We start from the raw sequence: 21675 nt of genomic DNA on the forward strand, positions 1-21675 counted from the left end.
GGACAGGTTAATAAGACCCACAGTCCTCATAGGGTCTAGAAGCGGCGCTGTGCCCTCGAATTTCGGAGTCAAGGAAATTCATAGTCCGCAGGCCAGTAGGTATTACAACATTCAATTGCACCTCATACCAGCAGGCACTGACATTTTAGTAACCAAAGCGAAGATATTGATACTTAGAAATTGTTCTGTATGAGATATTCCAATGTTTTAAAGTAGCTAAATAAGGCTATAAATTAAGTAATAGGACGCATAAAACACACATTATGATTTTTATACAAAGCTAAGAAAATCGTTCACCCTTAAGGGGGTCGCACACCGGCCGCGCAGCTCAGCGTCGCACCGCATCGAGTCGCGTCTAGGACAACTCGGAGGTATAGTAAACCGGAAGTGCACATTAAATAGTGCGAGCTTCGTCAGATAGCGTCTACTTCAAAATCCAAATATACGTTAGCAGCCAATGTTAATCGTTCATGATTTGGGACAAATATGATGGTATTTAATGTTAAACTATGTAAGTGGCGCGAAAGGGATTTGAGCAACTTCCTGAGTAGGGCTGTGCTGATTAATCGTGCAAATGCGCGTTTTCTCAATGAATGAATTTGAATGAATTACGGTGAAACGCAGCCACATCCAAAAGCCAGAGGGCGCTCGTGTGTAGACACGCCATTTGTGCCACAGAAGTAGCAGCATACCAAACACTATTCCAGGAAGTGTCTAAAGGGATATTTATATCGCTGTTCTTCAGATTGTTTCAGGTATTTTCATGATAATAAAAATATTTCGAAATATTGTGTTTGGCGAGTGTTGCTTTTTTAAATGCACGTTATAAATGACTCAAACTCATATTGATTTTAGATCGATAAGGACTTCCTACTGATGACAGAGCCGTAGTACACGCGCAAGCTGTGCATGAATCACAGAATCGGAGCCTTGTGATACACTATCGATTTCAAGCAGGTCTTTTTAATGGGGGACGCGATGTATCGACACATCCCTATTCCTAAGTCATGGGATCGCACACCGTCTGCGCAGCTCAATGCCGCACAGCGCCGCGCCGTTCTAAAGAAATCTAACACATTGTTTTCTATGAATATACACACATCGCCGCCGCAGGTGGCGCCTGTCCGCGCTGCCAGCTTTGACTCAGGAAGTTGCTCAAATCCCTGTTGCGCCACACAGCGCCACTCGCATAGTTTAACATTAAATACCATCATATTTGTCCCAAATCATTAACGATTAACATTGGCTGCTAACGTATATTTTGCATTTTAAAGTAGACGCTATCTGACGAAGCTCGCGCTATTTAATGTGCACTTCCGGTTTACGATACCTTCGGGTTGTCCTAGACGCGACGCTGAGCTGCACGGCCAGTGCGCGACCTCCTTAAGGGTGAACGATTTTCTGTCCGCGCCACCCAGCTTTGACTCAGGAAGTTGCTCAAATCCCTGTTGCGCCACACAGCACCACTCACATAGTTTAACATTAAATAACATCATATTTGTCCCAAATCATTAACGATTAACATTGGCTGCTAACGTATATTTTGCATTTTCAAGTAGACGCTATCTGACGAAGCTCGCGCTATTCAATGTGCACTTCCGGTTTACGATACCTTCGGGTTGTCCTAGACGCGGCGCGACGCTGAGCTGCGCGGCCAGTGCGCGACCTTAAGGGTGAACGATTTTCTTAGCTTTGTATAAAAATCATAGCGGCCGGTATGCGATTCCCTTCAAAGCTGGGTGGCTCGGACAGGCGCCACCTGGCGGCGCCGGTGTGCGTATACTCATAGAAAACAATGTGTTCGATTTTTTTTTGAACGGCGCTGAGCTGCACGTCCGGTGTGCGATCCTCTTAACATACAAATCAGTAACTGAATAAGAACCGGGACTACAGAGAAAAGCTTCACAACTGTTCTAGAAGTCCACTTATAAGTCCAAATAAAAAGAAGTATGTAACGTTGTAAAAGTAATGAATTTCGGAACAAAATAATAACGATCCAAGTCCATTACTTCAAATTGTGTTGCAGACATTTAACTAAACTTCCTTTCACCTCTTAACAGCAGACGTAGCTCCATTCCCCCGAGTACGCATTAAAAACCCACTCCAAGTTGTTAGGGGTTTGATTAAATCCAAAATATTCCATTTATTAAACCTTTTAAAAGACGTGGAAGTGTACAATAATGTCATAAATTGGGCTTGTGACTTAATGACTCTATTGCCTCTGGGCATTAATGAATGACTTAATGTCCCAGCATGAGTGTGACTGCTTACACTGCTACTTACGGCTAACTCAATTAGTCAGCTATTACGATTAGAAAATTAGGCCATCTTGCAGGACAGACACTGCAGTCGCGAGCAGTTTCACCTGATTTTTCTCACGTTCATTGCAAAACGCTGCTTCGATCTATTGAATTTGATTCTGGAGCAATAATGCAACAAGAGAGAGAACCAGCCACATTTCTAATGATGCATTTGAGAATACACCCATCCAAAAGAAAGGATTCAGAGTCGAGATTCTCCAATATAATGAGGGAGCCGGATCCAAGCGAGGTTTGTTCTGGAATGCCTGCGGTCTGAGGAGCAGATAGAGGCTAAAGCAAAGAGACGAGCAGATCTCTGTTTAAACATCCTCCAAATGGCATGCTATGATGTCCCACGGACGAAGAGAAACAGTGTGTGTTGACACTGCGTGTGCGGTAGACGTCTTTACGTCAGAGATTCTCTCGCCCTTTTTTCTCGTTTTCTGCAAATCTTTGTTTATTTGAACGGTCTATTACAGCTTTCCATTGTCTGGTTCTGTCTACTTTCTGTCCCTGTGAGAAATTGGACATGGTCAGACAGAATAGTGTGAGGTCTTTATAAGCAGAGGTGATGCTTAACCTATTCTAATTGTGAAAAAAGTGTGTACTACACTCCATTTTATACCTTACTAAAGTCAAGTTTGTAACCTTTATCCACTACAAAGGACCTCTTGTGCAACTTCTGTGGATATTAAAGGTTCCCTATGGACAAAGGATCTTTACGTAATTCTGAAGTCAGACTTTGCAGCACACAGATATGTTTTTCACAGCCCAGTGTGTAATGAAACAATACAACTAGGAGCACGAAATGTCATAAGGAATTTTAAGTGTATTTGGTCTTTGTGTGTTTAGCTGGAAAAAGTGGGAGAACGGGATTTAAACAGGCCAAGCAGAAATCTCCGAAATGGTTCAATATTTGGTCCGACAGCACAAACAAAGGAGAAACAACCATGAATATTTAATGGCGCACTTTTCCAAACGCCTTTTTTAACCGTTCGAGTGCTCCATGGAGCTTTGGGTTGCTTGTATTTTTCGCAAATTAATGCAAACTAAGTGTGATATCAATATCTAATGTCTCCACAGTCTGTTTATTAATAATACAATCGGAAGATTTATTTCAAGGATTTACCCTCGATAAGAAATTCCACCGTGGATACACCCAGGCACATAACAAGATGATTTGCTAGAGAGACCATGTTGTATACACTAGATAAATGAGACATGACTGCTGACATATTTTTTCCCTTTTGGCAAGACATATCTCCGCCTGTAAGCGAGATAGCAGGATTGAGTTTTCACATTTGGACCACTGCGTTAAAATTACAACCAAGACTATCTTAATTGTGTCCTCGGGGAATCAAAGTATGGTTCAAGTTATTTGGCAGGCATAACGGAGCTCGTTGCATAATGCCACACGATCATTTGTTGAAGCACACAAAGGGAGTGTACCGGCACCCCGGCAAAATCCTCCAAGGTTACTGGGATGTAACCGGTTGTCCTGCTGTGTGGCATGCTGGTCCAAAGGTGAGTATAATCTAGTCTCATTAGCGGGAACATTCCAGCACCGTTAAGTATATACTTAAATACTCCTGACTACACAAGCATTTCGTCTGCGGGTGAAACAAAAAGGCAGGCAAACAAGTCTCCTTGTGAACAATCGCTGTTGGTCCAGATTTACGAGGCAGTCTGGACAGTCGGGCGGGTCAAGGACACCTCTAGTTAACCTCATAGGGTCGTTCGGCTCAGCAGGGTCCTGCAGCCAGTGTGAGGGTCTCAACAAGCCCCAGCTGAGGAGAGAGCAATCAATAAAGCCCACTACATTCCTCAGTGTTCCTAACCAATGTGAGCAGCTGTGGCGGCAGCATTGTCTCCATATACACTTTTAAAAAGGTGTTTCACGATACCATAGAAGATCATGTAGCTCAGTGGTAGACCATTAAAGCGTTCATTTTTGCTAAATGATTCCATAAAGAACCTTTAAAATCTGAACCTTTCCGTTTCAAAAAGGTTCTGGCTTGCTGTGAAAATCCTTTTAGCACTTTTATTTTTGAGAGTGAAAGCTCTCTATTAACAGTGTAGCCCAATATGAAAGACCAGGCAGGGTAATTCAGGCCAACAGCACAAAAATCGTATTCTATTAGAACTGCGGATATTTTATATTTTTCTGATGTATTCACCAATCAAAACTGTGAGTAATAACCGATACGCAAGTACTTTCAGATTTATCAATCAAGAAATGACCTTTTGATACATGAACTATTAATTCACAAAGGAAACATTTATCTTAAAAGGCGGGGTGGGTGATTTTTGAAAAACACTTTGGAAAAAGGAGTCGGGCCGAGTACCAAAACACACTTGTAGCTAATCAGCAGTAAGGAGCGTGTCTACTAACCAACATCAATGCCTGGGTTGCGTATGTGTGGGGCGGGTCTATCAAATGAAGGTCCAGATTCTACTGTGGTAGGGGCGTGTTTGTTTAGGTGATTTCAAATATCAACACTGGCTTTCAGAGATCATGCACCCCGCCTTTAATGTTCAAAGCAATTTCAAAGCAATATTTAGTCCCCTTTCATCTTAATTTCCACAAAGATACATATTTTATAGCTGTCTGCTTATTTCAAGCTGTTAGATAATAGATGCTATTTGCATATCAAATATATTATTTAGAGATGCACCAGTATTAAAGAGCACCTCTTTTTTTGGCCATTTTTGCCTTTTTTATTTGAAAGTGATTAAGGAGATGACTGGAAGGTACAGGGAGGAGAGATGGGTATGGGATCGGCAAATGACCACGAGCCGGGAATCGAACTCGGGTTGCCGAAAGTGCGGAAGCACCACATGTCGGAGTGCTGCCAACTACACCATCAGCTCCGACAAAGAGCACCTATTTCATTGGTAAAAAACTTTATTTTGTGTATTTGGTATAATACAAAGTGTTTGCTTGGTTTTTGGTTACAAAAACACACTATTTTCAACATACTGTACATTTTTATATTAAAACGCACTGATTTTGTTAAAAACTCGTTGATCTGAAAAGCTCTGTGTCCCAGATTGGCCAGCTTACCTGTACATGGTAATTGCCCTGAATACCTCTGACGTCAGCCGGAAATGTGAAGTTGTTACCATGTTTGAAAGGTTAGCTTGCAATGCTGACAGGAGTTAACTTACAGGCTGAGCCGAAGCAGGAAGAATTATGATAATGTCGGTCTTGTCTACATCTCCAATCCCAGGCAGTAAACTGTTGCCTACAATCCGTGTGTTTGTTGTAGTCCAAGAAAAGAGATTTACGTTGGAGACAATAACTCGCATCATCGTTCACTTTGGGGTTTGTACCTTTCTTCATATCGTTAACATGTACTAATACACACAAAAGGAAATGTAAAAACATGAATCGGACAATAGGTGCTCTTTAAATTTTCCACAGATACGATTATTCAGACTGATATCTGTCGATACCAATGCAGATATTGATAGTTTGGTAGTAATATTAACTTACATTAACTAAAATCTGAAGATACAATTTTATGAATGTCATACATTTATATAATGAACATTTATATTGAACATTAAACTAGTGATGTTTCTTTACATTTTCTATACACCAAGCTCAAATTTATTCAATTTTCTCTTTTGATTGACAGGATATAACTGCCATGACTACTGGCCTTTTTAAAATATTGGCCGACAGCCGTACGGATTACTGGCCAAAATACACTCACCTAAAGGATTATCAGGAACACCTGTTCAATTTCTCATTAATGCAATTATCTAATCAACCAATCACATGGCAGTTGCTTCAATGCATTTAGGGGTCTGGTGCTGGTCAAGACAATCTCCTGAACTCCAAACTGAATGTCAGAATGAGAAAGAAAGGTGATATAATCAATTTTGAGCGTGGCATGGTTGTTGGTGCCAGACGGGCCGGTCTGAGTATTTCACAATCCGCTCAGTTACTGGGATTTTCACTCACAACCATTTCTAGGGTTTTCCAAGGATGGTGTGAAAAGGGAAAAACATCCAGTATGCAGCAGTCCTGTGGGCGAAAATGCCTTGTTGATGCTAGAGGTCAGAGGAGAATGGACTGACTGATCTAAGCTGATAGAAGAGCAACTTTGACTGAAATAACCATTCGTTACAACCGAGGTATGCAGCAAAGCATTTGTGAAGCCACAACACGCACAACCTTGAGGCAGATGGGCTACAACACCAGAAGACCCCACCAGGTACCACTCATCTCCACTACAAATAGGAAAAAGAGGTTACAATTTGCACAAGCTCACCAAAATTGGACAGTTGATGACTGAAAAAATGTTGCCTGGTCTGATGAGTCTCGATTTCAGTTGAAACATTCAGATAGTAGAGTCAGAATTTGGCGTTAACAGAATGAGAACAAGGATCCATCATGTCTTGTGTATCAGTGCATCTCTAATATTATTCGGTAGACACAAGTGAGTTCCTATATAGATTAATTTGATATTAGTGAACTGACTTGAAGAGACATCAAATAATCATTTTTCTCAGAGTTCAATCCGCTAAGCAAGAACTGAAGTTTGAAAAACTAAAATCTGATTAAACAGAATCTTCCATGTCCTCCTCTGGACTTCTGTTTAATCTTCATTAGACAGTCAGCAAACCGGTGTTTCATCTTATCCTCATCAATCATGAATAAGGGCCCGTTTTGATCTATCTTCACTTACTGTATTTGGCAACTTCCCCCAGATGGCCTTACATGCAGGCACATCCATGCCAAAGACAACAGCAGCCACTATTGAACTGACACTCACTGGACATTTCACACAAAACCAGCCATGTTACCAACTGCCCCAATCCGGACTTTTCCCTTCTTTTTTAATTGTCCTATATGCAGAACGACAGTACGTTTTGGCAGAAGCGCACCACACCAAAAACATCACACCCAGTGTGAAGCGGATATGTATCATTCAAGTCGCAGTCTAACTGGACTTGTTTTTCCTTCTGACGTGTTTGAGATGATTTAATCTTTGCCAGAGGGTCAAGGAGGGAAATTCTGGCCTGCAGACCACTTAATATCATTTGTCCATTGTAAAGATAATTCAAGTGTAGACAAATCATCAAGATCCCGCCAAAGTTCACAGCCAAAGCGTGCCTCGGCCAATACCATCCCTGTCACGGACAGGAAACTCAGGGCGTCCTGTAATCAATATGCATTTCACATCTCAATGGAAGAACAAATTCCTTCCACGAAACAGTATCCGTTATATTAGCCACTACGGAGTAAAACAACAGAGGCAGAGACATCCATCAAAACCGGGCTGAAAGGGTTTCCCCATGTGCTGTTCTCTCCTGTAAAATCCATGCCGGATTAATATTAGACCAGAGATGAGCGGCACACCCCTGCATGTTCCCTTGTCCAGATGAAAACCTAACCTGAAACTGAAGTGCTGAAATATGCAAAACAATACTCAAGGTTCCAATGACACGAGAGCAGGTCCAAAAACACTACAGACACGATGTTCAATCACCAGACTTACAGCAGACCCTTCAAATGGAAGCAGATGTTGGACTTTGAGGCATCAGTGACCTAAAGTGCTCCACTGGTCCATCGGTTAACTAGCGCAACACACCCAATGTGCTTTCTTCTTTACAGGATGTTCTTCATATCCCTTCATCCATCATAAAATCATCAAAGTAACATAAATGAAGAAATGCGGCATTTTCAAGCATTTTTCTTTATTCCAGTTTCAGGTTGCACGAGTTTTCCAAAACACTTCAAGCATTCGATTCCTGTTCAGTGGGCAGATGGTTGAGATCTTCCACTATGTGTGTGTGTGTGTGTGTGTGTGTGTGTGTGTGTGTGTGTGTGTGTGTGTGTGTGTGTGTGTGTGTGTGTGTTTGGAGAACATCCCTTCATTGAAATGATTGCAGATCAAAGCACAACTATTGTTATAATTAATCAACCGAATGTTTTTATCATCCAGTTAAACGTGTTCATATGACATACCTTTCGCAAACTCGTGAAAATAGACATTCTTGTGCATTAACTGTCTTTGATGCAATGCCAACACATTCCATTGCTATCAACACAGCTAACATGTGAAGGAAAGAAATTCACATCAATGAACCACAAATACAGTGCAATCAAAATTGGTGTATTAATTATGAGGTTTCAAAGCGGAGGAAAATAAGGACCTTTAATTTAGAATTTAAAAATGTGTCAATAACACAACAGATGCTCATTTTTAAGAGTCCTTATGGGCATTGTTAATACAGGATGTCTAACAATACGAACAACTGGACTACTAAAAAGCTTCTATAGAGCACTGGTGCCACCTAGTGATGCTTTCCACTGTTTTTTCCAAACCTACTGATATTAACACATTTTTCGAATTATGCCGTTTTTAGAGTAATGCACATAAATTATGAAGACATATAAAATTGGACAAGACACACTATGTAGTAGGCATCAACAACAAGTTGTCTTTTACTAACCAGCAATGGGTTTTACATGGATATTATCATTTGCATAACAAATGCGGAGTAAATGTAGCTTTGAATGACTTTCACATGCAGTTGGTCACCGAACAAAAGGTCGAATAATGTAAAAGTCTGGCTTTCCATCAGAATCATAACATGAAATTAAAACCTCTCTGAGAATAAAACGAACCTCTTTGGAGACAAAAGATCCCCATGGTAACCACAAGTGCTACTAGTAAAATAGAGGAACGTAATATGCTTTCTAAGGCACAGCTTGATGCATGAACCTTAGGATGTAAATTATATTGATGAGACACACATTTGTAAACAATTAAATATACTGGTTTTAAAAGGACACTTCACTTATTTTGAAAATATGCTAATTTTCCAGCTCCCCTTGAGTTAAACATTTGATTTTTTACCATTTTGGAATCCATTCAGCCGATCTCCGGGTCTGGCGGTACCACTTTTAGCATAGCTTAGCATAATCTATTGAATCTGATTAGACAATTTAGCATCGTGCTTAAAAATAAGTTTTGATATTTTTCCTATTTAAAACTTGACTCTTTTGTAGTTACATCGTGTACTAAGACCGACGGAAAATTAAAAGTTGCGATTTTCTAGGTTGATATGGCTAGGAACTATACTCTCATTCTGGCGTAATAATCAGGGACTTTGTTGCTGGCTGTCGCAGGCGCAATGATATTATGCAGCATCAGAAAATAGTCCCCTTGGTAACTTTCAATAGCAGGAAACTATTTTCTAGCACTGCGTAATATCACTGCGCCTCCTGCAGCCATGTTACGGCAGCAAATTCCTTGATTATTACGCCAGAATGAGAGTATAGTTCCTAGCCAAATCAGCCTAAAAAAACAACTTTTAATTTTCTGTCGGTCTTAGTAATAGTATACGATGCAACTGCAGAAGAGACCAGTTTCAAATAGAAAAAAATATCTAAACTCTTCGGTTATTTTTGAGCGTGATGCTAAATGGTCTAATCAGATTCAATGGATTACGCCAAGCTATGCTTAAGGTAGTAACGCCAGACCCGGAGATCGACTGAATGGATTCCAAAATGATAAAAATCGAATGTTTCACTCTAGGAGAGCTGGAAAATTAGCATATTTTCCAAAAAAAATGGAGTGTCTCTTTGATGTATGCTGTATTAGTATCAAATATGCAACTAACTTCATTTTCCCAAAGAAACAGTTAAAACTGATTGAAGGGTAACTTTATATTTTCTTGTTGAGAGTATGGAGCACTGCATATTACTACAAATGTGTTCGCACTGCAGTTACCATTAGCAGAAACTGTCTGAATAATGTTTGCTTTGCACGCAACACCATAAACCATGTTATCTCAAAGACGTGCTGGCAATACGGGGGCTACCACAATATAAGGCTGCGTAATTTAATTTTAGACAGCAAATGCAATTGATGCAGGATGGCTTTTCTGGACAGTCAACTAAAAGGACTGTTTTTATTCTGGAGTCTGGTCTATGTTTGACTGGGTGTACTGACCATTAAAATTTTTCGCTACTATGCAAAGACAACACCTAACAGGACACAATGCCAAATGCACTTGTTTTAGATTATACTTGTATATTTCTCATCTTATTAACAGGATGATACTTAAAGGGCACCAAATTCATTGCTAAAAAAACGTTATCTTGTGTATTTGGTATAATAAAAAAAAACATTTTCCACATACCATGCATTTTTTTAACTCTAGATTTCACTTTTTTCCTGAAACACACTGATTTTGTACAAAACTCATTGATTTGAAAAGCGCTGGGTCCCTGATTGACCTGAACACTATTGACGTCAGCCAGGAATGTGACACTCCTTACCATGTTTGAAAGATTGAGTTGCCAACAGGAGTTAACAGGAGTACGAAGTGGGAGGAATTATGATAATATCGGTCTTGTCTACATCACAAATCCTAGGAAGTTTCCTTCAATCTGTGTGTTTGTTGCAGTCCAAGAAAAGAGATTTACGTTGAAGATGATAACTCGCGTCATCGTTTACTTTGGGGTTTGCACCTTTTGCATATCGTTAACATGTAATAATACATACTTACACACCAAAGGAAATGAAAAAGCGTGATCACATCATAGGTGCACTTTAAACTTTTTAATGTATAAAGCTGTAATATGGTTTTTAACTAATAGGTACAGTGTGTTTAAGTAAATACTCGAACATACACAAACACACACACACACACACTAAAGAATCTAAACAAAACAAAGCTTTTTTATTACATGAAGTATGACAACAAGTCAGCTATTTGATTAAAATAATCACCCAGTCAAGACTTATTATACACACACATCTACATTAAACAGCACACAACTGGTAATTGACCAACAAAATAAGCAAAAAGCTATTTAACAGCAAACATAACTTGAAAGGGGGTCACGGTTTGTTTATGTCCCAGTGCACCAAAATGTTTAATTCTTAAAATAATTCACCAACCATTTAAATGTACAGAAAGATCTTAGTATTTTTTTATTGCTTCATCGATGTCTGACATTTGTTCCTTTAACTGATTCCACTGCTCAGGATTCAATGAAATTCCTGCAGGTAATACAACAAAATTCACAACATGAGGACACAGAAACATTCCACCTAATTTTTTTAGCATTTCCTTGACAAAAAGTTAATTAATTAAAAGTCAAAACTGCAAATTTTAAAGAAAATTAACACATAATGACCTTTTTTGCCAGGCTTCATTTCACCAGATTGGTCCATCCAGTACTCTCGAATGTCAATCAAAACTTTGCCTTTGAAATCCCTGACACTGACATATCTCAGCTTTCCAATCTGTCATATATCAGAACATGCATGAGTTTGCAAGGACTCTTAAAAGCGAGTTAAAAAATTGAGAAAGAGCGCTTTTGTAAATAATAAGTGTTGTCTTTTAACACGTACATTCAAAAGACAATAAAATATTAAGTGGGCAATGGTGGCAATGATGCATAACCAAACCATTAAACGCCCATTCACACAAGGTTGATAACAATAGTTATTAATATTGTTAAAGGAACAGTTCACCGAAAAAGAAAATTACCCTAAACTTAAAGAGACATTCCACTTTTTTGAAAATATGCTCATTTTCCAGCTTCCCTAGAGTCAAACACCTGATTCCCACCATTTTGGAATCCACTCAGCCGACGTCTGTGTCCGGCGCCAGCACCCTCAGCATAGCTCAGCACAATCCACTAAACCCGATCAGACAACTAGCATTACTCTAAAAAAAATAACCGAAGAGTTTGATATTTTTCCTATTTCAAACAACTTCTGTAGTTAAATCGTGTACTAAGACTGACAGAAAATTAAAAATTGCAATTTTCTAGGCAGATATGGCTATGAACTATACTCTCATTCAGGCGTAATAATCAATGACTTTGCCGATGCAACATGGCTGCAGCATGCGCAGCGATATTACAGTACGCACTGCCCAAAAATAGTCCCCTGCCATTGAAAGTAACCAAGAGGACTATTTTTTGGGCAGTGTGTAATATCACTATTCCTGCTGCAGCCATGCCACATCATCAAAGTCCTTGATTATTACGCCAGAATGAGAGTATAGTTCCTTAAACATATCTGCCAAGAAAATTGCAGCTTTTAATTTTCAGTCGGTCTTTGCACACGATGTAACTACAGGAGAGTCAAGTTTTAAATAGGACAAATATCCAAACTCTCTAGTTATTAGCGCAATGCTAATAGTCTAATCAGATTCAATGGATTGTGCCAAGCTACGCCAAATGTGCCAGCGCCAGACCCAGATGTCAGCCGAGTGGACTCCAAAACGGCAAGAATAAAATGTTTAACTCTAGGGGAGCTTGAAAATGAGATTTTGTTTTTTTTTTAAGTGAAATGTCCCTTTAATGCCATCCTAGGTGCATGTAACTAACTTTCTACTGTCATTGGTTCATAAATGTGTCATGTTTCATTACAATGAAAATGATGACTATAGTGACGAGATTCGCGAGATGATCATCTTAAGCCGGGTACACACCACAAGATAATCGGGTTGAATATGGGCCAATTTTCCCCCTTACGACAATCCAAGATAAAGTCCCGATCATCTTCATGGTTGAACTGATTATCTTATCAGATTTTCCTGTGGTGCGCAGTGCGTTAAGAGCATCTAAATCTGATCGGAAGCATGTCGGGGCCACCCCGATCACAAATCGCAAATATTCAACATGTTCTTGTGTTCTCAATCAAGACGCGCATTGCTTGTGAAGTTAATCTGATGGTACATGGTGTGACGTCATCATGACCACATAGTGGCACTCCACATACTATAGTAACAAACGTGTTAAATCGTCTATTTTTTTCTCATCATGTCTCACATTTAAAAAAAAATGAAAAAATCTTTTGGTGTGGCCCTAGCTTTACTTGCCAACATGAAGTTGGCCGTCCTTCACTTTTTATTTAGATGCATCTCCATTCAAACACGATGTATTGATCGCTAAATATGCTCAAAATACGAAATGTTTTCCCTCACAAACCTATTGTTTCTCTTCAGAAGATAAATTAACCCACTGTAGGGCTGCACAATTAATCAAAAAACTAATCTGGATTACAATTACCGTTGAAACAATTACATAATTGTCAAAAGCCTCAATTACAGCTGTCCATTTCTGCTAATTTTTGTGCGTTTCGACAGCAAGTTTGGGCACCAACTACAGTGGTGTATCAGATTTTAAAAATGATAAGTTGACGTGTCCTTCAGCCATTCGTTTTAGATTCTTTACTAACAACATAACTACCGTAATAATTTGTGATTTACATTATATTATTTAGTTATTCAGGTTTAGAATTTACCATGCAGCTGAATTATAGAAAGTTATAAAACAATTCAAAACTTCAATGTAAAGTTTATTAAATCGCAAATAATAATCACAATTACAATATTAAGGTAGGGATGGGCGATATTCAGACAGCCAGCGATGTTATCGCTGTGTGTCGCCCGTCTCTTTCAATGAAGCGTTTCTAAATCTGCTTGTCATAAACAAATGAGTACCATCCACGCCAGTAACTGACGAGAGAAGGATGACGTGAACTCCACTGCTTCGTTCTCATTGGTAGTCGCTCCTGAAATTCGCTGGACATTTGCATAAAGTTAAACTTTTCTTAACTTTCTCGCGTCGCTGGACACGCCCATACTATTGCCAACGGTCACTTTCGCTTGTGCTGCCGGAAGTCGCCCGGTTACCATTGAATGAGATCGCGTCGCTCTGCTACTGCTGGTTGCTGGCTGTCTGAATGGGGCGTCATCTGTATCTCATCAGTAAAGCCGGTTTCGTGATCAGGAGCAAATGGCCATCACCGGCCCTCAGATGGAGTGGCATTTACCACACAGACGCGTATTTTCAGCTAGGCAAAATCGCGTTCATAATCGTGGAAAAATGGCCTCCGATAATGTATGTGATCTGCAGGACTTCTAGGTGAAATATGGCTTTGTGTAGTAAATGCAGCTCCATCTGAATGCAGGTGATGCCGATCTACCACCATCCACAAAACCGGCCTTACCGATGAGCTGCGCATGAGAATCGCAGGCGATTTATCGCCCACTCCTATATCAAGGTGAATAATCAACACTTATTATTTTTGTCATAATCGTGCAGCCCTATCCAACTAGATTCCTCATTTGATGTTGGACATGCTTTAATTGGTTAATATTTAATGCAATTACAAAGTCAAGAAGAGCTTTAAATAAGAAAATATTATTTAATATAACTCCAAATGTGTTTGGTTGAAGAAAGTCATATACACCTAGGACGGCATTAAGGTTACTAAATTATTGGGTCATTTTTTATTTTTCAGGTAAACTACATGATCATGAGTTGGTGTGAATGGGCGTTAAGAGTATGCAAATGAAATCTGGTATTCTGTATTACTGGAGCACTCGTGCAGATTTCCTTAAATGTACCCTAGTTTGTATAATCCATTTCAGGTCACAACTGGCAAGACGTACAGTCCAAATCACAATTTTCTTATTTCTATTCATTGAATAATCTACAAGAAAAACTCAGACTCTACCTGAAACATGTTATCCTCACAGTTTTTGTCACTCTTAGCAGAGCCACTCGGTTTGGAGGTCTCTCCGCCTTTCTGTTTTTTTGCAGGCTTCTCAGGAGCACTTGCCTTCTTTCTTTTAGCCTTTGATTAAAAATGTGAGCACGTTGGTTTTAGTATCTTACCTTGGTAAAAAGTTACAGTTTGCCGATTTTGTGAACAGCAGCCCATTTTAGTGGACATTTCACTTCACCAAGTATGTGATCTGGAAAAAACTGCGTAGTATTCATACCTTTGTTTCTGTTTCACTGTCTGATTCACTACCAGAAGTGGAAGACAGGACTTCTTTAGACTTGGGCATGCTGCTGAGAACAAGCAGAAATCATTGAAGGAAAGTTTGATTTAACACCGCCACCACACGGCCACTTATGGAACTTAATTATAATTCACCTCAACATTTATTACGTCACCTGCTTAAAAGCAAAAGGAAAGTAGCACACTATTATGTGAGTCCATAATCATCTTTAAAATGCCAAGAGCATTTATCATCCAAAATTATGAGATCAGATGCATTATCCCTACTTATTAAGATGTTTAATCGAGCTGACGTCACATAACCCTCGACAGAAGTTTATCTAGCGAAATTATTACGTCTGTTATCTTCATGTCAACACTAACAGTTACTTTGTTAGTGAACACAGTTCTTGATAACTAACATTTATTTCTAAAATGATTTACACATATAAAAAAATATAATAAAACCTGCTAAATTCTACATGCGCACTCCCCACTTGTTATATTGTTTATTAACTGCATGAGTTTTACATTTATTTTAAAAAAGCTGACAGGATGTGGCGCATTCTCCTCCACTGATCTCAGTGCACGAGACAGCTCGGTCGAAATAATATCGATCAAGCAAGAAGCGGCGTTGTGGCTTCCTCGATCAATAATGACTTCGCTTTAGCGATTGCCTCCTCATCTGGGAATACACGGCATTAAATTGTCTTAATTGGGTTTGTTCAAACAACACTAGTTTATGTTAATCAACACCGGCGGGACTGTTCAGGAGGCCATCTAACGTACATCCCAAAACTAACGTGGAAACAAGGCCGTAAAATGAGACATTACTGTTTACATTGTTTTTTGTATGTTCGTTGTCTTTTATAAAACCGTCATGGCTGTTTGCTGATTTAATATATTCACCTGAAATGAAGACTTTGCTATCTGCTTCAAGACGAATCGAACAAGACTTACGTTAAATGTGATGCAAGCTGTTTTCTGAAGTCGCACTCAGCGGCGGGATGTGGAAAAACCGAGAACCAATCAGGTGGCTAATAACGGATCAGAGGGAGTTGTGGGAAATGTAGTTTATTGTATAATGATAGAACAGCATCTGTTGATTTCATGGTACCAACAAGGTCTGCTTTTTTGTTCTTTTATGTCAGCATGTTATTTGTTAATCTGCATATAAGAATGATGCTGTAAACTATAGCCTATAAAAAAACTCAAATCCTTATTTGACTTAAAACTTAAGCTTGAACATGGTTACAAATTCTGATAATAAATGATAAATCATGAAGATTAAGAACATGTGAAAAACATTTAAAAAAAACTTGTGAATAATCACATTTTTTATTTGAATTTGTCTAAATCGGAATCAATATAAACACTGTATAATAAACATTTAAACTGTATTCAATGTATTTATACTGCATTTAAGCATGTTTAAGAATATTCTGTGACTTGTGGTGTGTGTTTTAAGATTTAAACGCAAGGCAATGGCTATTTACACTAAGTGCAAGTAGCGATGCTATTTACACTAAGTAGGCTATATTTTTAGGCTACTTTAAGACAATATCAGCATTTTCTTAGATATGCTATTCACAGTAGGTGAAAAGTTTTATTTAATTAATAAAATTATTAAAATTGTAATAAGCGTAAATAGTAGGCTAATTAGATGCTATTTATATTGGCAGATACTATTTCCACTTCAGTATATCAACAGATTAACAGAATTCAATCAAAATAAAAAACTATTTAAATATATTTAAAATTAACCCTACCCAATAAATACTTTGATTCTTAATAAACACTCATTGTGCACTTTATTTCCACTTTTAAACTACAACTGATATGCAGTCCAGAACCTTAAACAAGTAATAAAAAATAAGCGTATGAGTAACAATAAAAACTGGAAAAACTTTTAGTATAAAACTGTGTGTGTTAATCAAATAATCAGAGAATGCAGTTTTCGTCTGTCACAATCAAACTAAGGACTCACTATGAGAGGAAGAGCTGTATCCATTAATATCAGCATTATATTTACTATAGTTCACCCTATAGACCAGAATTTCACTGGCAACGCCATAAAAAAACAAGGTAAAAAAGGTACCACTTGAAATCATTTAAATACAACCAATATAAATTAATTCTCTTAATCTTGTTAAACTTTAAGGGTCGGTTTCCCGGACAGAGTTTAGATTGATCCAGGACTAGGCCATAGATATATTTGAGTGGTTTCAACAAATCTTACAACAAACATTATCGATGTGCGCATCAATGTGTACGACAAAACAATGGCACTCATATACTTCAATATACACTCACCTAAAGGATTAGGAACACCTGTTCAATTTCTCATTAATGCATTTATCTAATCAACCAATCACATGGCAGTTGCTTCAATGCATTTAGGGGTGTGGTCCTGGTCAAGACAATCTCCTGAACTCCAAACTGAATGTCAGAATGGGAAAGAAAGGTTATTTAAGCAATTTGAGCGTGGCATGGTTGTTGGTGCCAGACGGGCTGGTCTGAGTATTTCACAATCTGCTCAGTTACAGGGATTTTCACTCACAACTATTTCTAGGGTTTACAAAGAATGGTGTAAAAAGGGAAAAACTTTCAGTATGCAGCAGTCCTGGGCCAAAATGCCTTGTTGATGCTAGAGGTCAGAGGAGAATCAGGCTGAAAGAAGAGCAACTTTGACTGAAATAACCACTCGTTACAACCGAGGTATGCAGCAAAGCATTTGTGAAGCCACAACACGCACAACCTTGAGGTGGATGGGCTACAACAGCAGAAGACCCCACCAGGTACCACTCATCTCCATTACAAATAGGAAAAAGAGGCTACAATTTGCACAAGCTCACCAAAATTGGACAGTTGAAGACTGGAAAAATGTTGCCTGGTCTGATGAGTCTCGATTTCTGTTGAGACATTCAGATGGTAGAGTCAGAATTGGGCGTAAATAGAATGAGAACATGGATCCATCATGCCTTGTTACCACTGTGCAGGCTTGTGGGGGTGGTGTAATGGTGTGGGGGATGTTTTCTTGGCACTTTAGGCCCCTTAGTGCCAATCAGGCATCGTTTAAATGCCACAGCCTACCTGAGCATTGTTTCTGACCATGTCCACCCCTTTATGACCACCATGTACCCATTCTCTGATGGCTACTTCCAGCAGGATAATGCACCATGTCACAAAGCTCGAATCATTTCAAATTGGTTTCTTGAACATGACAATGAATTCTAAAATGGCCCCCACAGTCACCAGATCTCAACCCAATAGAGCATCTTTGGGATGTGGTGGATGTGCATCCCACAAATCTCTAACAACTGCAAGATGCTCTCCTATCAATATGGGCCAACAATTCTAAAGAATGCTTTCAGCACCTTGTTGAATCAATGCCATGTAGAATTAAGGCAGTTCTGAAGGCCAAAGGGGGTCAAACACAGTATTAGTATGGTGTTCCCAATAATCCTTTAGGTGAATGTATGTCAGTGCAAGCTGTTTTCAGCTAAGACAGCTCAAATATGCATTTTTGTCTGGGAGTAGGCGTAACCCCTGTCTGGAAAACCTCTCCTTGTCTGTGTTCTACAGAAACTTGTAAAGTTTACAGACACAAATCATTTAAAGGGTCCCCATTTCTTCTATCAATCTAAAAAATTTAAAAAAGAACAAACAAGTAACTTAGTTTTGGTAAACTATTCTCTGCACGCACATTGAAAAATAGGTCATAGAAATTATGCTTCCCTTGTGATGTCAGAAGGGGATAATACTGCCCTTAATCTGCACTATCCAACCACAGCACTGCCATTTAGTACAAAGATCAGCTCATTTGCATTTAAAAGGATAATAAATTATCTATATGTTTTTTTAGCTAGAACTTCACATACGTACTTTGGGGACACCATATTTGACATCTTAAAAAAGTCTTGTGAAACGTCTCCTTTAATTTCTAAATGAATTGTGGAGTGCTTGTCACAAGGGTAATTTTATCGATAAGATCACCAGAGGAGAAATGTTACGGCCAACACAGAACAACGGATAAACTCTCTCAGTAAACATCTGATTAAAAGTGTGTATGTGTTTGTTAGTGAGGGAATCAAAGAATGATAGTTTTCCTCTTTCACAATCCAGCTGAACTCTGATGCGCTGGAGTTTCACTGAAAGAGGAAGAACGGTTTTCCATGGTGTGTTGACTGCATGGTATTCACCAGAGACATACGCCATATACCAGACTTCACTACTGGATAACATACTCCTTTTCCTCTGGGCAGATTCGCTCATCACACCCAGAGCCCAGTGTGTGTTTTCTCCGACCTGAACATCCCAGCAATGAATCCCTGAGTTATAGCTCTCTGATCCAAGAACACATTTTGACACATCAAATCTCTCTGGATTATCAGGAAGCAGCATTGTATCTGCATTGTATCTCAAAGTGGTCAGCTCATCAGAGAGAAGGAGATTACAATGAGCGGTGTTGGGATCCAAAGTAACTGGAACTGAAAAGAGAGAGAGAGAGAGAGAGAGAGAGACTTATAAAACAAGACAAATGGTCATTATTACAATAAAGCTGAAGTCACTGTTGTATTCTGAACTCACTGTATATAACTTTCTTCTGTAATTTCTGTATCACAGTAAAGTTCAGGTTGCTCAGATGTTTTGCTACATTGATCAACATTCCCGAGAGGTTCTCTGGTACTGACGGTCTACATCTGGCTCTAAAAGAACATTTAGGAGTCAGAGCTGTGAGTTTAAATTCAGAATCACAGAGAAAAACAGGAAACACAATACAAACCTTTGTAGTGTGCTCCTACAGTTCTGTAAAAAAACACATGAAGACTATTCACTACATTTGAATTTAACATTTACAAATGACAGTATATTCGCAAGTTTCTCCACTAGAATAAATATTGAAGTTCTTTCTTCTCACCTGTAGGAATGAAAAATCTTCAGCTTTCATATCCTCCTCTATGACCCTGATTGTTTGTGAAAGAGATAAAATCTCTCTGCTTATCTTCTCAATCTTTTCATTCATCACCAGGCTCTTTTGCTCCTCTTCCTCTCTCAGTGCACTTATTCTAGCTGCTTCTTCATCATGCAGAATCTGGTGAAGTTTCTCAAACTGTTCATGAATCTGCGTCTCTGTGCTTTCAGCCTGAATCTGATACAAATCAGAGTGTATCAGGTCTGCATTAATACATTTACAAAATAGATGCGCATGACCTTGAGTAACATTGTGCTTAATTCAAACCTTTATATATTCTGCAATTTGATCCATATTCTGTTTATACTTTTCAAATATTTCCAGTTTCTCCTGTAAGGGTTTTAATGCAGTTTGGATTTTCTCCTGAAAAATATCAATATGTTAATAAAAAGAATTCATGTCTTAGCAGATGCTTTTATCCAAAGCGACTACGAGTATATATAAGGTAAATATTAAATCAGCATTTGTGTTTCCTTGAAAATGAACCTTTGACTTTTGCACTGCTAATGTAGCCTAATGCTCTAAAACTATAAAACACCTGAATGACAAGTCTGTACACAATTTACATGTATTTTAAATAAATGAGTTTAAATGAATGATTATAAATGCTTTGGAAGATTACAAAAAAATACATATTGTGTAAACTGTGAATACTAAATACATAAAACCAACATTATAATTGTTATATATTTGTCATTATAAAAAGTCTATCAGCTCTTAAACGTTTTAAATATTATTTATCTTACCTTATTATCTTTGACAGCTTCATTGACGGGACAGAATTTGTGGTTGGTGTGGGTTTTAGAGTCTCGACACACCACACACACTGGCTGTTGGTCGTTCAGACAGAAAAGTTTGAGTTTCTCATTATGAATATTACAGACTGATGAAGATCTCTGACTTCTCTCCTCTATGAAGGTCTCACACAGGTTCTTCAAAACTAAATTTAAGGGTGGAAAATCTTTTGAAGATTTTCTTCTGCAGACTGGACATAGTTTAGGTCCTTTGGTTTCCCAGGATCTCTGAATACATTCTTCACAGACACTGTGAGTACATGACAGCAAAACGGGTCGCTTAAAAATTTCCTTGCAGACAGGACAAGAGAAGTCCTCCTCAGAAAAAGATTTAGATGCCATTTTCAAAGTTACGTGCAAATCCTTCTTCAGAGCTTCACTTTAAGTTGTAATACGGTTTAAACTCTCAGTTTTATGTTAGAAATATTTTTTTACATCCACAGGAGGGACAGCATCAGAAATAGTAATAATCTTTAACATATTAAACGGTGTTCTTAGTCAACTAGGTAACAGTTTCATGTGACAATCTCATTTTACTGGATCCCTTTGAATGTAGGAGGAGATTACCTAGTACCACACCTTATGATTTTACAACAGGAGAAATCTGGGAAATCTGTCTGACTCAAAGGCCAAGTTTTTGGATTCCATATGAAGAACAGCAGATCGACAATGTGCATGACAAATTATGCCTTTTTTTATTTATTCCTCTATTATTACTATACTGTAGATAGCCTATACATGGACACGGAGGTTCTTCTCACCACCTTATATGAGCACATAGTAACCTTTTTTTTTCCAGATTTAGCCTACTCATTTAATATTTTATTCTA

At 38.6% G+C, this 21675-nt stretch overlaps 2 protein-coding genes across 5 annotated transcripts; both read right to left on the reverse strand.

Moving 5' to 3' along the window:
• Positions 1–10985: 10985 nt before the first annotated feature.
• sub1b (SUB1 regulator of transcription b) lies at positions 10986–16124 on the reverse strand. Of its 4 annotated transcripts, none has more exons than XM_055199955.2 (5): positions 16037–16124; positions 15075–15144; positions 14807–14926; positions 11467–11575; positions 10986–11329 (listed from the first exon to the last, which is right to left on the reverse strand). In XM_055199955.2, the coding sequence occupies exons 2-5, from the start codon at positions 15141–15143 to the stop codon at positions 11250–11252; spliced, it is 378 nt and encodes a 125-aa protein (XP_055055930.1). In that variant the 5' UTR covers position 15144; positions 16037–16124; the 3' UTR covers positions 10986–11249. The 4 variants fall into 4 exon arrangements, with proteins under 4 accessions (XP_055055930.1, XP_055055932.1, XP_055055929.1 ...); XM_055199957.2 differs by having other exon boundaries at positions 15075–15147; positions 16037–16113; XM_055199954.2 differs by having other exon boundaries at positions 15986–16105.
• A 180-nt stretch (positions 16125–16304) lies between these two features.
• LOC129440558 (E3 ubiquitin-protein ligase TRIM39) lies at positions 16305–21433 on the reverse strand. The gene is made up of 6 exons (XM_055199950.2): positions 20798–21433; positions 20319–20414; positions 19998–20228; positions 19863–19885; positions 19667–19785; positions 16305–19566 (listed from the first exon to the last, which is right to left on the reverse strand). The coding sequence occupies exons 1-6, from the start codon at positions 21185–21187 to the stop codon at positions 19043–19045; spliced, it is 1383 nt and encodes a 460-aa protein (XP_055055925.2). The 5' UTR covers positions 21188–21433; the 3' UTR covers positions 16305–19042.
• Positions 21434–21675: the final 242 nt, after the last annotated feature.

This window comes from Misgurnus anguillicaudatus, chromosome 22 (assembly GCF_027580225.2).
Source record: "Misgurnus anguillicaudatus chromosome 22, ASM2758022v2, whole genome shotgun sequence".
Classification (NCBI taxonomy): domain Eukaryota; kingdom Metazoa; phylum Chordata; class Actinopteri; order Cypriniformes; family Cobitidae; genus Misgurnus; species Misgurnus anguillicaudatus.